The sequence below is a fragment of the Pseudopodoces humilis genome, chromosome 19 (genome assembly GCF_049639895.1).
Source record: "Pseudopodoces humilis isolate 2021_Gansu_Grassland_sample_001 chromosome 19, ASM4963989v1, whole genome shotgun sequence".
NCBI lineage: Eukaryota > Metazoa > Chordata > Aves > Passeriformes > Paridae > Pseudopodoces > Pseudopodoces humilis.
In genome coordinates this window covers 6,668,135-6,686,733 of record NC_142218.1, presented here as the reverse complement: position 1 = coordinate 6,686,733, position 18,599 = coordinate 6,668,135, and the positions used below count along the sequence as shown (strand labels likewise).

General features: G+C 36.6%; 1 protein-coding gene across 8 annotated transcripts in view; it reads left to right on the top strand.

Moving 5' to 3' along the window:
* ZMYND8 (zinc finger MYND-type containing 8) overlaps positions 1 to 18,599 on the top strand; it is a 57,320-nt gene that overhangs the window by 24,918 nt on the left and 13,803 nt on the right. For 7 of the 8 annotated variants that reach the window (XR_001331580.2, XR_001331581.2, XM_088064420.1 and 4 more), the window contains exons 3-12: positions 4,988 to 5,136; positions 9,520 to 9,738; positions 10,596 to 10,709; positions 11,452 to 11,544; positions 12,812 to 12,899; positions 13,528 to 13,583; positions 14,017 to 14,094; positions 15,126 to 15,241; positions 16,290 to 16,771; positions 17,114 to 17,254. Coding sequence is in view for 6 of the 8 variants with exons in the window: in XM_088064420.1 (XP_087920546.1) it covers positions 4,988 to 5,136; positions 9,520 to 9,738; positions 10,596 to 10,709; positions 11,452 to 11,544; positions 12,812 to 12,899; positions 13,528 to 13,583; positions 14,017 to 14,094; positions 15,126 to 15,241; positions 16,290 to 16,771; positions 17,114 to 17,254 (1,536 nt within the window). In the remaining 2 variants the exon portion in view is untranslated. The remainder of the gene's footprint in view (positions 1 to 4,987; positions 5,137 to 9,519; positions 9,739 to 10,595; positions 10,710 to 11,451; positions 11,545 to 12,811; positions 12,900 to 13,527; positions 13,584 to 14,016; positions 14,095 to 15,125; positions 15,242 to 16,289; positions 16,772 to 17,113; positions 17,255 to 18,599) is intronic. The other variant, XM_088064424.1, reaches the window with a different exon arrangement.

Below are 18,599 nucleotides of genomic sequence, written 5' to 3'. Positions count from 1 at the left end.
GTTGTGTTTCTAGTTGGAAACATTACTTAGAATCTTGCATATTTGACCCATGTGCATTGAGATATCAAAAACCTGCTTAGATCACAGAAAACTCATTGGTGTAACTAAGTCTCAGTTTACTGATATCTTCTGGGAGGCTTAAATAATGTTTTCACTGAAAAAGTACATTGCTGTTTCTGGCTCCTGGAAAACCAAGGTGACTGCTTATCTGACCATCTTCATCACAAATCATATTGTAAAACTTTTTTATTTTTTTATTTTTTTGTTGTTGTTGCTATTTAAACGAATGTGTCTTAGTTTCCCTCTTCTCACTTTCTGAAAATTTCCAGAACAGAAAAGTTTTATTCCTCAAGCGGTAAACAGCTCATTTTTCATAGTATTTATGTCTACAATTTAAGAAAATTAGGTACAGAATTTGTATAAGGAATACTCTTCATGAAAGTAAACTTGATATAGTTAAGTTCTGGGTTTTTTTTTATTGTCTGTGCTGTATTTTGAAATGCAAAACTTTGCCTTCCATGCACACAATCTCAAATAAAGATGGTTCTTCTCTCACAGTAAAAGATTTGATCCCACAGTTTCCACACTTTTTGGGAAGGTTTTTCTTTTGTTTGCCTAACTTTTTTTGTGAGGTTGAATTTGAAAATCATGGTCTGTTGTAATACTGATTTACTCAGGCTTTTCTCATTTGCCTTGCCATACCAGCATCCCTCCATCATCACGTTTCCATCCTTTTCCCTTATGCTGGCTCATTCAACTCTGGCACTTGTTGCTCTGCTGATTTAACTGGAATTAAATTTTAAGGTTTTTCTTGATTTAGGCCATATCAGTTTTCCAAATCATTTTGTTTCCTGGGTGAACAAACCACAGGGCTAGAGAAAGAAGAAAGGAACAAATTTGATTTGTGGAAGGGTTATGTGAAGCCTTGACTTGGGTGTGGATTTCAGCTCTTGTTAAGGCTTTATTGGGAGAGAAAATAATCCAAATGTAAGAGATGCCTAGAAACACATATGTAGAAATGAATTCACTGTTGTTTTAGTCTGGAATTGCTTTGATTGTGTTTAGCTGAAGTTTTTCAATTAAAAAAATAACAAAAAAGGAGTATGAAAAGAAGGGTATAAGGAGGTGTCACTGTCAGTCTTTGGTACTGAGCAGTTTATGCTGTGTTCTTACAGTAAGGCATGTTGATGTTGCTTATTTTAAGAAGAATTTTTAAGAAGAATTACATTTAAATATCACAGGAAAAGCAAGGAAAACAACATCCTACTTTTACAGGTTTTCTGAGTTGGCACCTGCTTCTATTGAGAAAAGCGAGACTTGTCAGTTGTCAGGAATCCCTGCTATGGAGTGTTTACAGTGCAGCACTTTGCAATACACAGAGTATAAAAATATTTGGTTGTGGTCTGTGTTCCATATGCTGCAGCAGGATAAGACCTCTGATATAAATAATACACTTTTGTTTGTTTTTTATAATTTTTTAAGCTAAACTATAGTAAGTCATTACTGTAGTTATCTGCTTACAAAGTACATTGCCATCACATAAAATTGGACTTACAAAACAGTCATAAAGTGTGAAATGAAATTGCTTTAGGGTTTAAATATGCTTTAGTCTATCCCCTGGGAGCAGCAGTTACTAATCCTTTAGTCACATGATGGCATACAGAAACAAAGATTTAAGCTCCAGGTGAAGCTCAGGTTAGCTTGTTGCTCCCCAGTGAATGATTGGCAAGAGCACTCAGAGCTGCTCAACCTTGACAACCTTGACAACATCACAGACCAATTAATATCAACCTAGTGATGTAAAACCAGGGAACTTAAAAAGTTATTTCAGGTGTCTATTTTTTCACTTGAGCTGGAAGCACATTTTAAATTGTGCTAAGAAAGCAAAATCACAGAAAAAAATCAAGAAATAAGTAGACTAAGGTTGCTTGGCAAAAATAGTATTTTTAATACAGTTGTTTTATCAGTGAGAAGTTTGGTTCAGATTGATGAGCTCAGTGTGTGGCAAGAGTTCAGTAGGAGCAGGGAGATTGCAGGATCATGTGCCAAATGGTGACCAGCTGGCATGGTGAGATCCTTCCTAAGGTGAGACCATTCTTGCTCATTAAACACTTTCTGAAAAATACTTACTTATCATAGAAGAGATCACAGGAATTCTGGCTGTTCCCTTTTGGAGCAGAAACTTTAGTCCGCCCCTTAAGCAACTGTTGTAGTCACCAACTTATTGATTAAATTTGGTCTCTTTTGTTCTTTCCCCCCAGATTTGTTACTTTCTTCAAGTAACTCTACACTAGGGAAATGATCCAAAATTAAAAATTAACTTTCCTCCTGACAGGTTGTTTTAACAGGGATCAGTTTCTTAATCTGGCTCATAACTCAGCTACAGGAACTCAAGCTGGGAGAGCCAGGGAAGGAGAAACAACAGTTTGTGCTAAACAGGGTATTCCCACTGAAAGAAATTCACACAAAATGTGATTTTTAAATCATAATTAGAACTGGAAACTATAGCTCAAACAATTTAAGAAGATGCTACCACTCTTTTGTTACTTAAACTGAATTAAAAGATTGTTCATATTATCAGGTCCCTCACAGATTGGTAAATTGGCAGCATACTGTGGTATTTAAAGACACTGGCCTATTCCACTAGTACAACTAAGTCTGAAAACATATGCCTGTGCATTGCTGTTTTCCTGTCTGTTCCTTAATTTTTCCAGTTGCATTGCCTCAAGAAAATCTGTGTGCATTTGAATAACTTGCCAGCTGAAAAAAAAAAAAAAGGAAGTGTATTTCAGGTCAGTTTTTGTATGTTGTCTATGAGTCACCACTAGTTGATTTGAAAAGCCCCAGTATACTCAGGCTTCTTGAACTAAGAAGGAAGATTACATCACTTGAAGTAGTTTTTGAAATTACTTAACCAAACATACATGTTTGTGTGACCATTTCATAAGATTGATATTGAATCAGCACCTTTTCTGCTGAATTGTAGCTTGGATTTGGCTGTGACTGAATAGTCATTCAGTTCTGGTTTAGCTAATAACAGTTTAACACTTTTCCTGACCTTGAATTAGTTAGTTTAGGAAAGAAAGTGCATTTAAAAGCCAAAAGCAACACATTATGGGGGCAGGAACTTTACAGCTGATTTTCATATGTGGAGCTGAAACACAACTTGCAATGTCACAGCTTCTTTGTAAATCTCACAAGTGAGGCTGTAGAGCTGAAGTGAAATTGGTGTGCTCCACTGGTGGCAGTTTTGTGCTTGGAAGTAAGAAATAAAGCCGAAGGGTAGAAAACTCTACTGTCCATTTCCCCTCCTAGTTTAAGGTGTGCCTGCATAGGTACAGTCTGGAAATAAAAGCCCAAATCTCTTAAGGGAATTATGGAGATGACTTTATTTGCTGGTGAGAAACTTGGCCATAGAGACCCCTTTGAGGATATTCCTTCCAAATGATAATAAAGATACAAAGACTTTAATGTGATGATGGGAAGATGAGGAAACACATGGTATGATGCTGTTTTTTGTGGATCACTGAATGCAAACAGTTCCCACGCTGAATAAGCTCCATTCTACTTTCATGAAAAACATAGCATTCAGAGCTTGTTTGGTTTCAGGTTTGCTCATTTTGATTTAGCTGCGAGCTTTGGTTTAGCTGACACTGATGCTGCAGTTTCTTCCAGGATAGCTGGATTAGCACAGCTCTCTTGGGATATATGAAGCATATCCCAGCCCGAGGAGTTCTTCTGCCACCTTCTGTGCATAATCAGCTAAACTGACAAACCCTCTGAGTCTCCTGTCAGCAGACTTGTACTGTGTTGGCATTTTTATTGTCATAATTGCTTAAGGAGGGGAGGAGGCAGACACTGTATTTTTCACACACATTGGTGACATAGCAGCTCTTTGTATTGTCAAATCAATCTAAATTTTGACCTAAATGGAGCAGAAGGCAGATTTGCTTGAATCCAAACACAGCAAGTAACAATAATGGCCTCAGACACATTGTATTGATTGATTTCAGCCAAGGCATATCAACAGGTAACTGGTGCTAAATGCTGCCAGTACGTGTAAAAGGGGAGGGGTGTGTGTTAAGGGAAGTCAGTCACAGGTCTCAGTGTCAAAGCTCAAAACATGACAGGTTTTTGTTTGTTTATTTAAACCAGCTTTACTACATTTTATAGCTTATGTCAGCAGAAGAGTTTCTCTGAGAGCTGGCACTAATATGGACAGCACTGCTGAAGTCTGTGCCTACAGGACTAGTGTCAAACACCTCTAGAATTGTTGAAGTTGTTGAAATTCCAGATGTTGTTAGCCTGGTGTAGCTGTTCTAGAGTAGTAAAACACAGGATGGGCAAACACTCCTACTTTCATTTTCTCTCTTTCAGTTATAGGTCCTTACATCTCTATTTTCATGTGTTTTTCATATTTATTTATAGTTTCCCTAAACGTTATCTTGACACATGTTAACCAAACCTTTGGTTAATCACAGTCATCATATAGCACTACATCTTCCATAGATTTGTGTAGAAAGTTGCCAAAATCCCTAGAGTTTTTTATATTTTTCTGTGCAGTTAAATATTAGGGGGAAGGTTCAGTTGTTTCTCTTGTGATATTACTGAATTCTGATCCCTGTGGTTCTCTGTAGAATTTTGTTTTGTTGCATGCATTAGAAGCTTAAGGAAAAATTGAACTTGTTGACCCAACTGTGTTGAAATTCCATTTGTATTTTGTCAGAATCATATCACTGTCCTTTACAGCTGATTGTGTACTTGCTTTTTTTGAAAAATATCTGTAAGTTCCTTTTAATTGAGCTGAGTATTTCATATTCATTAGGGATAGCTGAAATTTTGTTCCGAGAGAATGAAGTTGCAAATGCTCGTGTTTTAAAAAGATGAAATAAAAATCTTTGAAGAGTGTGAATGACAAATCATAACATTGTTGGAACATTTTTCATCAGTTTGAAGTCTTTAACCATGTTGTTTGTATCTGTCACAGATCCTGGCTCTGCTGAACGCACAGCACAAAAACGGAAATTTCCCAGCCCTCCACATTCCTCCAATGGCCACTCACCTCAAGATGCATCAACAAGTCCTATAAAAAAGAAAAAGAAGCCTGGTTTATTGAACAGTAATAATAAAGAGCAGGTAAGGGAAGTTGTTATTATGCTAGAATATGAAACAATGAAGGATGTAGAGATAGCTGATCAGGAGCTCAGTCTCCTTCAAGGAAGCTCTGTTTTTGTACTCTTAAGGAATGGATATTAATTCTTGAATGCAGTGGGGATAGAAGTTGGTATTATAATTTCTATTTGAATGCACCTTGATTGTTGTTTACATCTGTTGAAAAAGACCATCTGTGTACTGCTTAGTGATTTCATAAAGGTAACAAGATGTATAACCAATAAATGCAATTTGGAACAGGATTATTACGAATAATTGCAATAATGAATAATAACAATACCAAAACCAACAATAGCTGTTTTTTTATTAAAACCATTAGCAGGAAATGTTCAGTAGCAGGATAACCTAGATTAAGAAAGGTCTCATAATGTCAGTGAAGTTCCTCATCTGCTTGCAGTCCTTTCTTACTGCCCATTAGTCAGCTCCACCTTGGTACTCTGTATATTTCCTCCTCTTTCTTAAAATTTCTAGGCTGTGTACACTCTTACCAAAATAGTTAAATCAAAGGGTCACACTGACTTTTCAGTCTTTATGCTTGTAACCTTATTTTTATTGTCTTCTAAGTGCTGAACTGATAGCATTTGTTGTCCTTAGAACTTGACTCCACAAGACTTTGACAATTTCTGATTCACTGTATGATGCACATAAAAGAATTATATTAATTGTATTGAATAGCAAATGTTGTAAAGCATCTGTATCATCTTGGAGTAGATTACATGAAATCAATCTTCAGCATTACTGAAATTACTTCACACCTGATGTACTAATGATGTGCCCGTGTGTTTTTCAAAGTGCTTTTTTGTGTCACAGGGCTTTTTGCCAGTGTCATATAAACACAGGATTAAGTTCTGAGTATTCAAAGCACTTTCTCCTGGCATAAGAGCATCCATATTATCCTGGTACAATTGTACTGGTGAAGAAAGAAAATGAAATTCCTACTCACTGCGGTTGTCCTGGAACAAAAGCTGTGAATAAATGAGGCCTTAAAACTCAGTGTAAATTGTACTTAATTTCAGGATAATCAGGAAGTGTAACTGTATCATATGGAGGTACACTGGAGTCAGTTTGTCATTTGCTGAGCTTCACTGCAGCCTGGGTTTATTCCTTTACGTCTTGGACGTTTTCTGGGCAGATATTGCCCCTCTTAAGTCTGAGCTTGTTACTGTGCAGTGCAGAGATAATCTTGTAAACAGTGGAGTTGAATCCTTGGGTATTAATTTCCACTTTTTTCCTGCATTTAAAAATATATGTGAAAATGTAGTTGCAGTTGTTGAACTTGATAAATTCCCCTTGGTAAATACTTTTCTGTTTTCCAGGTATCTCAGACCTGAAATGTACAGGATAGAATAAAGTGTATCTAATGAAGAAAACCTATCAGACTTGCTTTTTTTGCAGTGTTTATTACAAGTTAGCAAGAAAATATCATCTGTTTAGTTCTGTTTAGCTTTTACAAGTTGCTTTTCATTTGATGTTGTCTTGCATGTCAAATTTGAAGTGGGCATGCCTGAAGATTGTTGGGTCTAAATAGGTTCAAACTCTGCTCTCTGTGGTAGCAGGAGTTGTTTTCAAAGATTCTTTCACTGCTGAGCAGATGTGAGCTGAGCATACAGGTTCTAGTTTGAGTCCTGAGTTTGAGTATGATGTAGCTGATAGCTGTGGTTCTGATTGACTGATAAATCTGTTTTGAGGTATCACAACCTCCCTGGAAACCTCTAACTTAATATTCTACATTACAAAGTGCTTTATAGCACTTGAACATTTCAAGATACCATTACTAAAATTACAGTTGCACAAAGCTTTGTATTACATGTTGTGGGTGCAGTAACAGATCTTCAGAATGGTGCCATCGAGTATTTAAAGTGCTGAAAATCAAGCCAAGAATTAAGGAATTGTAGAATGTAACTAAGGTGAAAAATCAGGAACTTCTGACACTAAATTGGTCAGTTATAATGTAATTGAAGTTGTCAGCTTGTTTTACTACTAGTTTCATTTTTTTAATTTAAACTGAATATAAATAGTGATCTTTTTCTCTCCAAAACAGCACTACAATACTGTTATTTGTTTTCTTCAGTTTTCTCTGTCATTCTACAGGTCTTAATAATGTCAATAAAGCCTATAAAACAAGCGACCACCTAGTTGAGCTTGAACTTGAATAACTGTTAAAATTTTAACTCTTAAAACCTATTACTCTCACTAGAACAAGTGAAAAGGTCCCTTGATACAGTTGAATCATTCATTTTCAGGTTTTTAGTTTTGTTCTTTGGGTCTCTCTTGAGTCTCTAAACCCATTTTTGTTTTGTTTCTTAAAGTTGACTTAGGCAAAATAAGGTGATAGATTTCTAAATAATAAAAGCAACCTTGAACAGCAGACCAATTCATCTCATGTTCCAGCAAAAATTGATTTCTCTTCAGTTTGGATGTGATGATTTCTGTAGAAGTTTCACAGGTTTTATGTTTGTCTTAAAGCAGAATCTTTGAATCTTACTAAGTTAGTGTGGACATATTACTTATGTCCACTTCAAAGTCAGAATATGTATTAAATTCCTCCAGTAATTTCCTTTATCTGCAGTGGAGGAAGTGCCCCATAGCTGCCTTTCCACGTATAAGATTGAGATGTTGGTCTCACAGCTGCAGTGCATTTAGCTGCAAACAAAACATGTTTCTGCACTGGAAAGTACAACTTTCCCTTCCCCACTCTGGTTTCTTTATTCGAATGTTTGTTGTAGTAATTGATTTGAAATGGACTTAAACCCTTATGCTGTCTCATTTATTCCACAAGATCTCGTAGAACCATCCTTCTGAAATTCTTGTCATGTCATTAAATGTGTGTATAGAGAAAGTACAGAAGTAACACTTTGCCCATTTCTATGGTGGGAACCAAGTGTCTCTTTGGGCTTTATCATCTGTAGAATAGAAAATGAAAACCACCAAAACTAGCACAAAATCATGTGAAACTTTAGGTGGCAGAGTGTTTATGGATAACATCCTTTCTTTGCCTAAAATATTTTATAGTGTTAGATAATCTGGGGTTTTTTTTGAGATACAGTATCTTCAGGTGGGTTGTTGCTTCTACCTCGAAGATCTCTTATTCCTGCAAATAATTAGACCTCCTCCTTTCTAAATACCATGGTTCAAAGTGGCATGCTGGTGCTTTCTGGGGACAATATTTATGCCCTGTGTGACTGATTTTGTTCAGGATGCCTCAAAGGTACAGAACCCACGTTTGGTTGCCCTGTTCTGTGAATCACATGGGTGTGATTGAGAGTCTCAGAAGCTGCAGATTTGTAAATAGTGTAGGACACTTGCAAAATGACCTGAGATACAAACAAAATGGTTCTTCAGTCTACAGGTGTTTGGATAATTGCAAGTGAAGTCATGAGCAAGTGGTTTTACATCAAACAAAAAAATCACATTAAATGAGCTGTTTAAAATCTCAAGGCTGTTTCCTCCTCACCAAACCACACCTGTAATGAATACCAAACAGAGAATTTGAGTTTCCTTGTCATTAATAAATAGAAAGTAGTTTTCCAATAAATGTTAGCAACTCTTCAAAGATGATATAACAAACTCTGGGTATCTCTGGATCCATTTAAGCCATCCCAGGCTCTTCACTTCTTGTGTTTTGGTGTCAGCTGTGTCATCTTTGAGATATCAGGCTCAAGGGGAAGACCAGTTCATGCAGGTTACAAAGTTAACACTTTTTCCTAGTGTAGGCAGACCAATAGAGATGTGAGTCTTAAATTGTGATATGCATTTAGGTGGTGAATGAAATCTCTCCTGTAGTGGCTGCTCAGGATGTGAAGTGGCTCCTTTGTTGTCCTTCTCTACAGTTTGCCATATTAATCAAAATCAGCACTGGCTTGCTTCGTGGTACAAAGCTATAAACTGCTGCAAACTAGCACAGATTTGCATGGTGTTCAACTCCTTGTTTCAGGACTAACCTCTTCAGTTGTCCCAGGTTTAGCCACCACTAAATATCTCAGTATTTAGCTTGCACGGCCCCATGAAATTCTGAGTTTAGAGGGCCTCATAGCTTCTACAGCAATACTTCTTTCTTGAAGCTGAAAATGTTTGCTTGCTCTTGTTGGATTGCATGTCTTGCACTCAATGTCCTCACTTGCCACAAAAAATTTATTTCTGGTCCTGAGTGCAAATTGTCATTCGACATCTGAATAAGCAGTAAACTTCTTTATGAATGATTTTGTGCAATGACAAAGATACTGTGCTTGCTTAAATGTTAATCAAACCCTGTAAATTGCTTTTTTGCTTATATATTATGAATATTATGATTTGAAAAAATGCAAATTTGTTTTGAAACCAAACCTGTTTTTCTTGCCTACATTTCAGTCAGAGCTAAGACATGGTCCGTTTTACTATATGAAGCAGCCACTCACCACAGACCCTGTTGATGTTGTACCACAGGATGGACGGAATGATTTCTATTGCTGGGTTTGTCATCGGGAAGGCCAAGTCCTCTGCTGTGAGCTCTGTCCTCGGGTTTATCATGCTAAGTGTCTGAAACTGACAGCCGAACCAGAGGGGGATTGGTTTTGCCCAGAATGTGAGGTTAGTTTGATATAAGGAGTGGATTCCTTTCTTGGTTTTGAGATTTAAACAGCTTTTTCTGTGTTCTGAAATGTTTCTGGTTTATTCCTACATTGCCTCTTGGTCAAGGTACCAGAAAAATTTGTACAGAAGAGGAGGCACCCATGGCTCTGCTTCACCACTTTTTCTCTGTGTGCTACCTGGCTTGTGTTTGCCTTCTTACCATGAGTCTCCAGCTTCCTTTGTGCCTCCAGCTCTAGAGAAACACCATTTCAAAGCGTGATCTCTTCATCAGGCACCAGTAATTCTGAAATCATTCTGCAGTTTTCACTAGTTTAACTTGTACTTCTTCTGGTGGGCTGATCAGCTTTTCAACAGCACAGAAAAAAAATGCACTTTAGGGTCTATATAAACAAGTGGGTATTTTGTTACTGTGGAAGAATTTAATCATTCCTCTCCAGTGATTTCTGGGGAGAGAATACTTAGCATTCAAGTATCTGTAATGAAAGCAAATTGGTTTATGGCATATTTTCCTCTGATCACTTATTTTGTTAGAGCCCAGTTGACCTCCTCACTCTCTCACATTGCTCTGAATCCACATTGTAGTTGGGAATTTTACATATTCATGTATTCACTTTGCGTGATCTTGAAGGTGCTGGATAATTTTCTGGTCTTTTCCTTTTTTCTTTTTTGGTAGCATACACAGGCCAAAACCCAGGTAAAACAGGCATCTGAAGTACTTACACTGCATTATCAAAAAGGTTTTGTTTTTTATAAAACAGTTCTTATCTTTCATTTGAATGCTAGAATGTTTCAGTGGAGAAGGATTTATCTAGAAATGTTTGCTGACAAAATGTTTTTTTAATCCGAACTTTTAGAAAATCACAGTTGCAGAATGCATAGAAACACAGAGTAAAGCAATGACAATGCTCACCATCGAACAGCTATCATATCTACTGAAGTTTGCACTACAGAAAATGAAACAGCCAGGGGTAAGGAAATTTATGTTTTCTTCTTTAAATACTTGGGTCATGTGTTTGTCATAATCTGGGGTTTGCTTCCTTTAGTGGATAATGCATGTTTAGTTTATCAGATTGTCTGTGACAGCTTTTCTTCTGTCTACCACCTGTCTAGCACAGACAGATTAGGTTGTACAGACTGTTTTGGACTGCATTTAAAATGTAGTTTTGTGATGTAACTTCTGGATGTATTTTCAGTAGATGTAATGAAAATACAGTGTGGTTTTCCAGTGGAAGGTGGTGGTTTCTTACTGTCTGAAAGTGGACAATGCTGTATTGGATGTAAAAGGGGAATGTGGAGAAATTATCTCTTCCCAATATATTTACATGGACAGGAGCCCTAGGCACTGACACTGCTGCATTATTGATTATATGTGTTGAAAATGTAGCTTCTCTCTGTTATTACCAAGTGTTCTTACCACAGAAATTGGTTGTATCACATACTTCTAAAATGCTGAGGAAATTTCTTTCAGTGTGTCTAAAGCATGTGCCATTGTGTCTTGTAAATCACAACAGTACCTTATACAAAAAATCAATTGAGGTATTTTAGTTCCTGTTGTTCTGCTAATAATTTATTACCTCATAGCATTTTATAATTACCTTTGAAGAATTTTGTCTGATAACACAGCTGGAAGTAGTATTAGAAAATGAGTGTTGTGTCATTGATGAACTGTTTGGTACTAGTAACCAGTGTGGTTCTTTTTTCCCCTAACAGACAGAGCCATTTCAAAAGCCAGTTTCACTGGATCAACACCCAGATTATGCAGAATATATCTTTCATCCAATGGACCTTTGTACATTAGAGAAGGTTGGTATGAAGCTAACGGAGGAAGGTTTCTTGAGTTTGATTGCCGTCTGTAACATTTCTAAAATGGCAGGGGAAGATGTTTAAAATTGTTTTGATGGGTGGAGTGGTTTCTTGGTTATTATGAAAGTCAGTTCATTTACAGCTTAAAAACAATCATATGTTAACTGAACTTCACTGTTCTGTTTGAGCCAGTAACAAGTGCTCAGGAAAAAATAGTGTGAAAAAGACAAACTTACACTGCTGACTTCCTCCTATTAAATTATATCTGATTCCATGAATGATCTCCAGGAGACACTTCTTAAAGCAGGATTTTCGTTTGATCATTCTGTTTCATTTGATGATTATGCATCGTTGGTTCATTAATTAGGGACCATTTGATATATATCCAGGGGTCATTCCAGACTCATTTTACTGATCATTCAAAAAATACTGTAATCTCCACTGCACCTGAGGTGTAGAAGAAAAAGAAACGGTCAAGAGGTGGATAATGAAACTTTCATTCTCAGTTCGATAGTAATTTGAAAGTACATATAATCAAGAAATTCTCCATTGCTTAATGAAGAGTGAAGCATTGCTTTGTTCTGTCAGGACCTGGTTTTGAAAGAGACAAGTTTTCATCCTCTGTGTCCTTAACAGTGGAGGTTGATGCCTTTATGGTATAAAGTATGGTAACAAAACCACAGGACTGATTTTATTTAATCAAATTGCTTGACCCACTAGGTAGACTGTAATATCAAACATATTGTCTAATGTACTGTGACCAGTATTTTTTCTGGGTCTTGTAAAAATTAAAACTGCTGTGAAGTGATAAAACATCATTAGAAGAAACCAAAGACTGTTTTCTGCAGAAACATCATGTTCCAACACTGTGTTAGGAAACATGATTTTTTGGAAATGTTTGAGATGTTGATCTAAGTATTTCACTATTTAGATTTAATTTAGACAGTTCATACATTTTTAGGGCAGTCAAAAGAATTTGAGAGATTCTTAAGCATTTAGATTCAAAAGTCTGCAGTAAATAAATATCATAGAATCCCAGACTGGTTTGGGTTGGAAGAGCCTTTAAAGCTCATCTCATTCCAGCCCACTGCTATGGACAGGGACACCTTTGACAGGACCAGGTTGCTCAGAGCTCTGTCCAGCCTGGCCTTGAACACCTCCAGGGCTCAGTTTTATTTTATGACTGATAAAACACAACATTCAGGAAGAAGCTGTCACTTTTTACTGATTTCTGTTTCCTGATACATTCTTAATTTCTTCTTTACAGAATGTTAAAAAGAAAATGTACGGTTGCACTGAAGCATTTTTGGCTGATGCCAAATGGATTTTGCACAACTGCATTATTTACAATGGGGGTAGGTATTAATATGTACTTACATCCTCAGATATGAAACTTTGACATAGTCATGGAGCAATTCTACACTGAAAGTGTCTTCCTGTTAATGACCACAGTGCCTAAAAACAACAATTTGTTTTTTAACTACTGGCATAAATAAAACTGTAGGGCCTTATACAACCTGTGCTGTGACTTGCTCGTTCCACCTTAGAGAAAACATTTCAAATAAGGTGGAATCATGGAAAGGTTTGGGTTCATAGGATCATTGGACCTTAGATGACCCAATCCAACCTGCATCATTTAGTTCCAACTCTCAAATTGCTTTAATGTTTTGCATTGTACAGCTCTTAATTGAGACCTGATTGAGAAAATCATACAGCACATCCCTCATTGCAAGGGTGTGTCAGTGGTGGGAAGGCTGCAATAGGCTACAAAAAGGAACATTTAAAGATTATTAAATGCTACATTGAGAAGAAAAGTGATGATGTTCTGCTTTTACAAGCATATAGTTCATGCATGTGTTTTTACATTGTCTTTTTAGATCTTCTTTTGTTTTTACAGATGACTTTTGTATCTGAAAACTGTTGATTTTATCATAGTTCTACCATAACTATTTTCTTAGTTAAAGCATTTTATTGTTTCCTCAGGAAATCACAAATTGACACAAACAGCAAAAGTCATCATCAAAATCTGTGAGCATGAGGTATGAGTGCCCCAATTAAATTAATTGTTCTGTATGTTTAGTGTTCCATGCCGTGCATTTGTGAGTGACATAATATGTATTGTAGAGTTTTGTAGGTTTCCTTACATTTAGCTATGCATATCCATGGCCTACAGAATGGCATTTGGCAAAGGCATTGCTAACATATCTTCCAGTAGGATATTCAGTATTTATAATTAAGACTTGTGGGAAGGGGAGGGAAGAGGAGAAGGTGGATTTATGGATTCTGCTCAAAGGCACCTGTCTTGTTTAATGAATATTTGGAGCTGGAAAAAGTGACCAGCATCTTCTGATGCATAGATGTACTTTTTGTGGTTCTTTTACTGTAGCAATACGATTTTCCTCTGAATAAATGCAAATGACCACACTTTGGACTCTGTTTAATCTCGCCAATAACTTTGCTTTTTCTTTCCAGATGAATGAAATTGAAGTATGTCCGGAATGTTATTTAGCTGCTTGCCAAAAACGCGAGAATTGGTTTTGTGAGCCTTGTGTAAGTTAAAAATTATGATAGTCTAGCTACTACATAAACTAGCAGTTCTCATTTGACTGTTATCCCCTCTTTGTTTTAAACCTGGTTGCTGAGTCAAGGAAAGCTGCTGTAGCTTACCAAGCAGCTTAGGCTGGCATATCATCCTTGTGGAGTCAGACTGTCTCAGATGTCTTAGTTGTAAGATTGCAGGTTGTCCCAAAAGGATTGGTCCAGTTGGAAATAATTGTAAAGGCTATCAGCAACCAGTTCACAAGTTTTCTGTCTTCAAATATAGGGTAACTGCCTTATGCCAGCAGTGCTTGCTTGTGGTACCCTCAGTGCTCAGAGGATTTCTGAAATGTGAATGTTTCTTTCTGCAATGTGCATCAGTTTAGACTTTATTTTTCTTTCATGACCTATTGATAGGTTGTCTGTTTCCTGTTTAATAGTGAACAGAATTTGGGAAGACCTTACAATTCTTAAGTAGAAGTGTGTAATCCATCAAGTTCTTTCTTGGACTGTCCTAGTTTCAGCTGAGATAAGAGTTCCTTTTCTTCTTATCAGCTGGAACAGTGCTGTGGTTTTGATTCAGTATGAAAATACTGTTGATGACACACTGATGTTTTGGTTGTTGCTAAGTAGTGCTTGCCCCAAGTCAAGCACTTTTTAGTGTCTTATGATCTGCCAAGACACAAGCCTAAGTGAAAATTAGAGCATTTCAAGGATTGGCTCTAGCCTGACTTAAGCTATACATTTAGAGGAGACTAATCAAAAATAAATGAATAAAGAAGTGCAGCTATGATAAATTTAATCAAGATGTGTAAGGTTTTATGTTTTGGGAGTTTTTTTAATATAATTTTATCATTTTGTCCTCTCACAATTTATTATGTTTGTAGTAAAATGGAATCTTGTATTTGTTAAGTGCCTTATGCACATTGGATCTTTATTGAATCTAAGTAATACATACAATTTTTACAAAATCATGTTCATTATCAGATTTGAAGGTAGTAGTGCTTACATTTTCTTCCTGTGTATTTTGCCTCTTCCTCTAGAGCAATCCCCACCCTTTGGTCTGGGCTAAACTCAAAGGCTTTCCATTCTGGCCTGCTAAAGCACTGAGGGATAAAGATGGGCAAGTCGATGCCCGTTTCTTTGGCCAACATGACAGGTGGGACTTGAACAAAAGGATGTCTGACTGTATTTTAAAAAATTGTGCTGTAATTTTGTGTGCTTACAAGTTTTTGGATCCTGTCTTTAGAACCCTGACCCTAACAAACTGTGTAATTACTGTAGCAAACACAGTTTTAAACCCTTACATGGTGTCTGTAGAACGTGAGCCATGTTTGTAAGATACCTACAGAATCTGGTGAATATGCAGCTTAATTCCTTTGTCTGGTGGTATTCCACTTAAAAGTGGAAGAAACCAGTGAAGTAATTTATGTTGTCTAAACTTCAATGGGAATATACACAAACCTGTAGGTTTGAAAAATACAGAAATACAACCTGTGTTGAAAATGCCAGTTTTGCTCTGAAGGGAGTTCTGTGTATTTGTGAATCCTCTGCTTAGATGGACACGGCCATGATGAATACAAGTTGATTTGTCATGAATTAGAAATACAAATCTATAATAACATGTGCTGTAAAAAAGCCAACTATACACAGCCATGGAGTAATTAAATCAAAGTTCCTGCTATCTTAGGATTTTGGGAGGCAGTTTTCATTTAATGTTAAATAAAACTGTCCAGTACTTGCTGATAGAACTTTTCCTGCCACTGAGGAATTTGGCCAACTTGCCTTGGGGTATAAAATGTTTCTAAGAAGGTGCTTGTGAAGTATTCATTTCTTACCTGCTCTTTACATTTTTGTGCCATGATTTGTGCTATGACAAACTGTTTTGCAATGGTTGTCTTGCAGTTACACAGACTGTTTCAATTAGGAATATTTTTTGCCGTATTGGACAAGTGTTAAGTCATTTTATTTCTACTGCATAAAGTAAAATAAGCCAGTGATAATCCAAGGCATGCAATTTGCTTACTTACCAAAACTAAGCACTGAAATATTAAAAGAATGTAATGATGCTTCTTTAAAATTATCTGAACTATTCATATCTTTATGATTAGGCAAAAATAAATTAGTATGTGCATAAAAGTTGGCAATGTCAATTCCCAGTATGAAATGTAGTTATATTATCTTTTATTTATCTGTTTTACATATAGGGCCTGGGTTCCAATAAATAATTGCTACCTCATGTCTAAAGAAATTCCTTTTTCTGTGAAAAAGACTAAAAGCATCTTCAATAGTGCAATGCAAGAAATGGAGGTTTATGTTGATAACATTCGTAGAAAATTTGGAGTATTTAATTATGCACCTTTCCGGACACCATATACTCCCAACAATCAATACCAAATGTTGTTAGACCCTGCAAACCCAGCTGCTGGAACTGCAAAGACAGACAAACAAGAGAAAATCAAACTGAATTTTGATATGACAGCATCACCCAAGATTCTGATGAGCAAATCCATGCTGGGCAGTAGCACAGGTCGCAGGATTTCACTGACAGATATGCCACGGTCACCAATGAGTACAAACTCATCAGTTCACACTGGGTCTGATGTTGAACAGGATGCAGAGAAAAAAGCAACTTCCAGTCATTTTAGTGCCAGTGAAGAGTCCATGGACTTCATTGAGAAAAATACAGGTAAAAAAAAAAGGGGGTACAGAACTTTGGAAATTGACTGGTTTTATTCCATGTACTTTTTAATGACAGGCTATATTATTACTTGGTTTATGAAGAAATTCTAAAAAAAAGAGATGCATTTAACTCTCAGTATCACAGATAAGAAAGAACAGTTCTTTCTGTCACATTGAGAAGGAATAAATAATCTTGAAAAGTGACTAAACCTGTTAAATTTAAATAGCAGGAAATAGTTGTAACTATTCAAGTGAATGGAGAGTGGAAATAAATACAAAAAAAATTAGAATTGTCATGAGTAGGTATTCTGGTTTTAAATCTGTCTTTATTAATTTTGTACTTTTTCAGCTTCTCCAGCACCAACAAGAACGGGTCAAGCAGGGAGCTTGTCAGGCAGCCCCAAACCTTTCTCTCCTCAAGCATCAACACCAATTTCTGCTAAGCAAGAAAGAACTTCCACTCCAGGAAGCATTCTGAATCTTAACCTTGGTTAGTTTTGACATTTGAAAACCTAATATTCTTATAGCTGAACAAATTATGGTGGTATCAGTGCAGCATAATATGAACAAATGTGCTTGTATGTGGCTTTAAATGAACAAAGGTCTTTAAATGAGGCACACGTGCAATTATTGTTTCATCAGATTTACTGGGGTTTTCATCTCATAAAAGAAAGTTTCTGTTATTGTTTCTTGTTGATGAAAGGAAGTAGTTAAAGGATAATTTTTTTCTTAGCTGAACTGTACAAATGAGTGTGTCTAAACAATAGGTAAGTTTCTAATGGTTGTAATTAAATGAACATTTCTGGTCTTCACCACTCAGTCTCTCTCAAGTGAATTGCTGGAAAGGTTTTCTTGTGATATTTAGGATTTACTAGGGCTTCTCTCTTGCTGCCTTTACATCACCTCACTGACCATCCCTCTCTAGGGAGATAGATGGATGAAAGGAATTAGCAGAATTCTTGAAGTCTTGAAATTCCCTAGAAGTAAATTTTGGGATTTTGAAATTTTGAAAGATGGAGTAGGTGAGTACTAAGCTGGTAAAACAGTTCCACAAGCCAAACAGATATAAGTCAGTTTCCTCAGTCATGCTTTGTTCCTGTGAGTATACTGATTCTGTTCTGGCAACTTTTTACCTCCAAATGATATTACACAGAGAAATCAGGATTTTGCCCCTTGGTGTGTTAGGCAGGTATTTCAGGGGGGCTCAAGTTTAGATAATGAGTTCATGTCTTCAGTGCCTTACAGATATTCTGATCCTGGATATAAGCTCACAAGTCTGTTTTTCAGTGGATCACATGTGTGGACATAGTTGTAGAATTAATTTCTTCTTCTGCATCTCATCTGAGGTGACAATGCATTTGGAAAAATGTTAAAAAATACATAATGCTGCAGTTGCTGAGGCACAGATGGAAGATATCAGCTGGAGCACTTTGAATAAATAGCATAAATTGAAAAATCTGATGTTATGGTCCATGAGTAATACCAGAAAAGAAGTGCTTGTATGCTTTCAAGTAGAATATCTGGGTGTTTTTTTAGGTTTAAGGGAACTTCCTTTATAAATACACTTTTTGTTGATGAGAGTGAAAATAAAAACCCTTTTTCATTTAATAGCATCAGCTGTGCCAGACATAGGTTCTTCTGTGGATGTTAGAATTTTTCCAATATAACTCATTGTGTCCCACTGTCCTGGGTGATGTGACCAGGGTTTCTCTCTGCAAAAACAAAAGGGAGAGTCCAGAAAACAAAGATACTTTGTATCTTCAGCAGAATGCTAGGAGGACTCTGTGGTCTGCAATTCAGCAAAAAGAAAGGAAAAATATAAGAAATGAACCATC